Source organism: Arachis ipaensis, chromosome B06 (genome assembly GCF_000816755.2).
Source record: "Arachis ipaensis cultivar K30076 chromosome B06, Araip1.1, whole genome shotgun sequence".
NCBI classification, from domain to species: domain Eukaryota; kingdom Viridiplantae; phylum Streptophyta; class Magnoliopsida; order Fabales; family Fabaceae; genus Arachis; species Arachis ipaensis.
This window is the reverse complement of record NC_029790.2, coordinates 85474506-85480683: the sequence shown is the minus strand read 5'-3', so window position 1 is coordinate 85480683 and position 6178 is coordinate 85474506. Positions and strand designations below refer to the sequence as shown.

The following is a 6178-nucleotide window of genomic DNA, read 5'->3' as shown; positions in this document are numbered from 1 at the left end:
ATAATATTGTCAAGGAGCAATAATATTATTATTTTTGATCAACATTTGATCAGTAATAATTTACACTCATATTTATAAAAATTTTGTATATAAAAAATATATAATTTGTACCTATTTTTATTAAAATTTACACACATAAATTAATATAATTTGTATCTATATTTTTCAGAATTTATATATTTGGATTAATAAAATTTATTTATTAATAAGAGGGCATTTTTATGTAATTCCAATTAACCTAATTTGAATTACACCTTCAATGTAATTCGAATCAACCTGATTCGAATTACATACACACGCACACACCCACTAATTCGAATCAACCTGATTCGAATTACACTCTGTAATTTGAATCAGGTTGATTCGAATTATACACACTGCACATAGTAATTCGAATTGGCTAGATTTAAATTACTCATAATTTAATTCTGCCTATTCTTTTGTTAAAAAATTAATAATTGATTAAAAAATTAATAATTTAAAATTTAAAAAATATATATTTTTTATTTCATAGATTAAAAAAAAAGCTAACAAAATATTTAATTACGAGACTTCTTTAAAATATTAATGAGCTATCAATTCGAATTTCATACAATACTCTTTTGCCCATTTTTAATAGCTCATGAATATTATTTTATAAATTTTTTTCATAAATTTATTTAAATTATACCACAAAAAAATATTTTATTCTATACAAAATAATTAAAAAAAAGTGGCTTAAAAGATGTTAGGAGTACTATAAAAATTTGTAATGTCCTAATGGCTTAGGACATTAAAGAAATACTCTACATAATCAATAATAATTTAGAAATTAAAAAAAATATAGTTATAACAAGTATTTACCTAAATTAGTAGAATATTACCAAGTTTCATAGTACTCCTAACATTTTTTAGCCATTTTTAAAATTGTTTTGCATAGAAAATGACTTAAAATGCCCTCTATTCTATGCAAAACAATTTAAATTATTATTTAGCTTAAAAAATGTTAGGAGTACTATAAAGTTTGTAATATTCTAGTAATTTAGGTAAATATTGGTTATAATTATAATTTTTTTAATTTCTAAATTATTATTGACTATGTAGAGTAGTATTTCTTTAATGTCCTCATTCATTAGAACATTATAAATTTTTATAGTACTTTTAACATCTTTTAAGCCATTTTTTTTAAAATTATTTTGTATAGAATAAAATATTTTTTTGTGGTATAATTTAAATAAATTTATTAAATTTTTTTTTAAAATATTCATGAGCTTTTAAAAATGAGCAAAATAGTATTGTATGAAATTCGAATTGATAGTTCATTAATATTTTAAAGAAGTCTCGTAATTAAATATTTTGTTAGCTTTTTTTAATGCATTAAATAAAATATATTTTTTTAATTTTTAAATTATTAATTTTTTAATCAATTATTAATTTTTTAATAAAAGAACGGGCAAAATTAAATCATGAGTAATTCGAATCTGGCTAATTCGAATTATTATGGATAACGTGTGTATAATTCGAATCACCCTGATTCGAATTACTGTAATCAGGTTGATTCGAATTAGTGGGTGTGTACGTGTGTAGATAATTCAAATCAAGTTGATTCGAATTACATAGAGATAGAATTTAAATTAGACTGATTCAAACTATATAAAAATGTCTCTTGATTTATTTATGAACCAATTTTTAATTTGACTTATTTACAAATTTTTGCTCCTCTTAACTTATTGACGTGATTTGCCCATTAAATAATGACAAAAAATTAAAAATTGTTGGGCTGATGAGTTTCTCTTTGTCAAATTTAGTTTATCGTTAAGTTTCTTAGTCTGACAGAAAAAAATTAATTTGTCACATTAAAATTTTGGATATGGGTTTATCAACACTGCAAACTAAAGAGATAATTATTGCATAAAATAAGATTTGAACTTTTAACATTTATTTAAATAAATAAATAAGTTAACTATTAAAAACTTTAAATTGAAGAAGAAAAGAATGTAATGTAAATAAAGAGAAGGGAGGAGAATCCAAACACAAAGGTGAGGAGAGCAGAGATATGAGATGAAGAGAAGTGTTAGTAAGTAATTAAATAAATAGAAGAAGATGAGGGAGAGGGAATTTCGAAAATTAATTTTGAAAAAGAGTTAATGATTTTCGAAAATTTTTATAAAATTAAAATTAAAATTAAAATTAAAATTAAGCTCAGAGATACTGGTCGTCTCACTTTTGGGACAAATCCCAAAACGGATTACCACTTTCCAAAGTTTTTTCGCTTTGCGAACCGCGACACAAGCGATGCATTCGGATTTAATTTAACCATAAAAAGATAAAGATAAAATAGAAAAAGGGAAAAAGAGAAAAGATAAAGGATATTCAATAGGAATGCAATGTAGATGCGCAACGTGTCATCCTTTGATTGGATAGAACTTCATAGACGAGAAAGCGTTCTGTAGTCTGTACTATATATTCACACCAACCCCTTATATTATCGCCATCTCTCTTCTCTCTCTCTTCTCTCCTTTTGCATCAAATTGGAACATCATCATCAGGCAAACCCAATCTCTGCATATTCTCATTGCACTTTCGTCCCTTCCCTTCATACCTTTGTGTGTATGTGTGTATGCACTCGGCAACTGTGCGACACATAAATACATACACACATACATACAAGCATAAATAACATCACACACTTTCCACGGCTTCGTACATCATCATTGCTCTTCTTCTTGCTGCTATCTGATTTTGGCTTCGCGATTTCCTTCAATCCGTAGCTCTGATCCCAAATTCATGGCCACTCTCGCAAATCATTCTGACGGCGCCGTCAATGGCAACGGTTGTGACGGAATGCGTCCACTTCCCGAGAAGCTCATTATCGATACCGACCCTGGCATCGGTGAGCTCCAACTCGCTATTTCAATTGTGTAATTTTAATTTTCTAAAGCTAATTAGTTTTTGACGTAATTTAGATTATAGATTACGTTATTATCATGCTTTAGGTTGGAAGTATGAAAATTAATTTTTGATGTTCTTCAATCTGGTGTGCTGAAGGATATATGTGCGTTTAATAATTCTAATGAATTGAAAAATTAGAAAAGGAATTAGTCTTTTGTTGGTTATGCAGATGATAGCATGGCGATTATGATGGCATTTCAATGCCCTGAGGTGGAGATGCTGGGTTTTACCACCATTTTTGGTAATGTTGCTACCACAGATGCCACCCAGAATGCTTTGCTTTTGGTATGTGTTTTCTAGTTTCCAATTTTTAGCACATTTTTTTTTTATGTTTCTTGAACATGTTCTTGATTTGTGTTTTCACTATGCAAAAAGGATAGTGTGAGATCGCAGGCCGTCAAAATCTTCCTGTTGCAGAGGGTTCCCCTGAGCCATTGAAGGTAACTATTTAATATTTAGTTTGACCTTGTTCAATGTTTGGTCAAATTAAGTTTTAGAATTGTGCTTTGTTTTCCATTCCTTTGTCTCATCTTTGTGGGTCACCGGTCAAAATATTGCTGCCATGCCTCGGGCCCTACCCCCCACCCCCCTTTTATTTTTCCCACCTTTTGGTTGATTCTGTATTTCCAGTATTTTATTATGCTGACTTTTGTAAAAGGGTGGAGAGCCTCGTGTTGCTGATTTTGTTCATGGTAAAGATGGATTGGGTAACATATTCCTACCCCCGCCTACGACTAAGAAGATTGAGAAGAGTGCTTGTGAGTTTTTGGTAGAGAAGGTGTCTGAATATCCTGGTGAAGTAACTATACTTGCACTTGGACCGTTGACGAACTTAGCGTTAGTAAGTTTTCTTGGATTCCTCTTACTTTGTGATCTTGACCTTCTTAATTTAAAGCTTTTGTTGCATATATTTCTTGATCTGATAGTGTGATCTCTATTATTAGGCAATCAAAAGAGATTCATCTTTTGCAAGCAAGGTGAAGAGAATAGTTATACTTGGAGGTTCATTCTTTGCCTTGGGGAATGTTAATCCTGCTGCGGAAGCAAATGTAGGTGTTGGATTCCTCTGTTCTTTTCTCCTATATGAATTCAATATGGAGCTCCTTAACTTGCTTGATTGGACAGGATCTATCTCTATTTTGTTCAAGTGACCTATTTTCTTTTATACATTCATGGCTTCACCTAGGAAATTCTCGAAGATGAGCTAAGAAATAAGTATTGGGTTTAGCTAACAAGGGAGCACTTGTTAAGGTGTTAAATGTGGAAAGTTGATTGAAAGACTAAAAAGTTGAAGTTTCCAATACATTTATAAAGTATTTATCGAAAGAAAAACTTGAAAAATTTCTACTAACTTAATCTTAAGGGTAGTTTTAGCAAAATCGGTAAGTATAATAGGGATTAAGTTATCAACTAATGCAATTTTGTTAAATACAATAGCTGTTCTGTTACCACCTAATGCAGTTATGCGTGTGTAATTTATAATTCAGTTTTTGAATAAAGCTATTATACATCAGTTATTTCTTGGTTTTTAGATAAGCCTTTTTTTTTTTCCTTTACTCTCCCAACACATGAAGTAATCAGCTTGTAAGTTGTAGACGTATGTTATTTTTAGACATATGACTAGTTGAAGACTATCCACTATACATTTACTAATCGCCACACAACGTTTATTTATTTATTTTAGGAAGTTTAAACTTAAAGATCAGATTTTCATATCTTATCACATTGATTCTTAACCTAATGACTTTGTTCTTTTTGCAGATTTATAATGATCCCGAAGCAGCTGATATTGTATTCACCTCTGGAGCAAATATTGCTGTTGTTGGAATAAACATTACAACCCAAGTCAGACTGACAGGTGGGGTTGTAAACTCCCTGTTTGCTCCATTTTCTGGGCTATCTTTAGCTGTTCATTATTATTATTCTGAGTCAGTCACTGGAAACTGAATATTGTATTTTGGTCAGATGCTGATCTCCTTGACCTGAAGGAATCCAGTGGAAAGCATGCTAGTCTCCTGGGTGATATGTGCAAATTCTATAGGGATTGGCATGTAAAATCTGATGGTGTCCATGGTAATTTCACACGCTGCTTTGATGTTTCAGTTTATGCTCTTTAGGTCTGTATTGCAATGATAATATGATTTCTTCTTTCAGGAATATTCCTCCATGACCCTGTCAGTTTTGTGGCAGTTGTCCGTCCAGATCTTTTCACATACAGGAAAGGGGTGGTGAGGGTAGAGACGCAAGGCATTTGTACTGGTCATACACTTATGGACCAAGGATTGAAACAGTAATGTCCAAATTATAACCTGATTCTCTTTCACTTTCTTTCCAATGTTAATTTTTTACGCAAATATGATTTCTACTCAACACAAACTGGTTTTTTTATTTTTATTTTTATACAGATGGAATTCAAGCAACCCGTGGACGGGCTATTCTCCTGTTTCGGTTGCTTGGACTGTGGATGTTGAGGGAGTTCTTAATTATGTTAGGGACCTGTTGATGAAGCCCTGAAATATAGGCAATTGTACAATGCTTATGGCAGTTGTCAAAGCTTTGGAAAGTGATAGGCATGGTAGCTTCTAATTTCCAAGGCTATACATAGTGTTTCTTTCTCTCATTGTCAACCAGAACTCTCGGTATCTAGGGTTCATATTGGGTTTATCTTGTAAACCGATGAGTTCTTGCTCCCATTTGATGTAAAAGTTCATGTACTAATTCACGTGAATTGCTTTTTGCTTTGGTCTTTCATTAGTATTTTACTTTCAGAAGTAAAAGCAAGTGTCATTTTCCCCTGTTCCGAAACTTGCAGTGGCTTCTCATACTGGTTCCGGGGACCCCAAGCAACAGACTGCACCTTGTTTTGCATGAAAAATGGTAGTAAACTAATAATTCCGCAAGCATCTTGATAAAGTTAAAGGTAAGGAAGAACACGGAATCATTATAGGAATTGTTTGGCAATGCCATCAATTTTACGTGACCAAACCAACTTAATACTGCATATCTATGTGCAGGTAACTTAATGATATACGTAACTAACATTGAAAAATGTTTTTGGGTATTTAATTTATTGGGTTAACTAGTATCCAAAAGATTCAGTCGCTAACAAAAAATTTCAAAAAAATGTTATTGATAAAACAAACTCTCAAAAAATCTCCGAAAGATGTTATTGATAAAACAAACTCTGAATAATTTCAAAAGATAAAACAAACTGAATAATTTTAAAATAGAAAAAAAACTATTAAAT

General features: G+C 31.1%; 1 protein-coding gene across 1 annotated transcript; it reads left to right on the top strand.

Moving 5' to 3' along the window:
• LOC107648837 (uridine nucleosidase 1) lies at window positions 2456–5708 on the top strand. Its single transcript, XM_016352650.2, has 9 exons — window positions 2456–2872; window positions 3101–3216; window positions 3312–3371; window positions 3590–3772; window positions 3876–3980; window positions 4693–4789; window positions 4897–5004; window positions 5086–5221; window positions 5337–5708. Exons 1-9 carry the CDS (start codon window positions 2767–2769, stop codon window positions 5443–5445), a joined length of 1020 nt encoding a protein of 339 aa, XP_016208136.1. The 5' UTR covers window positions 2456–2766; the 3' UTR covers window positions 5446–5708.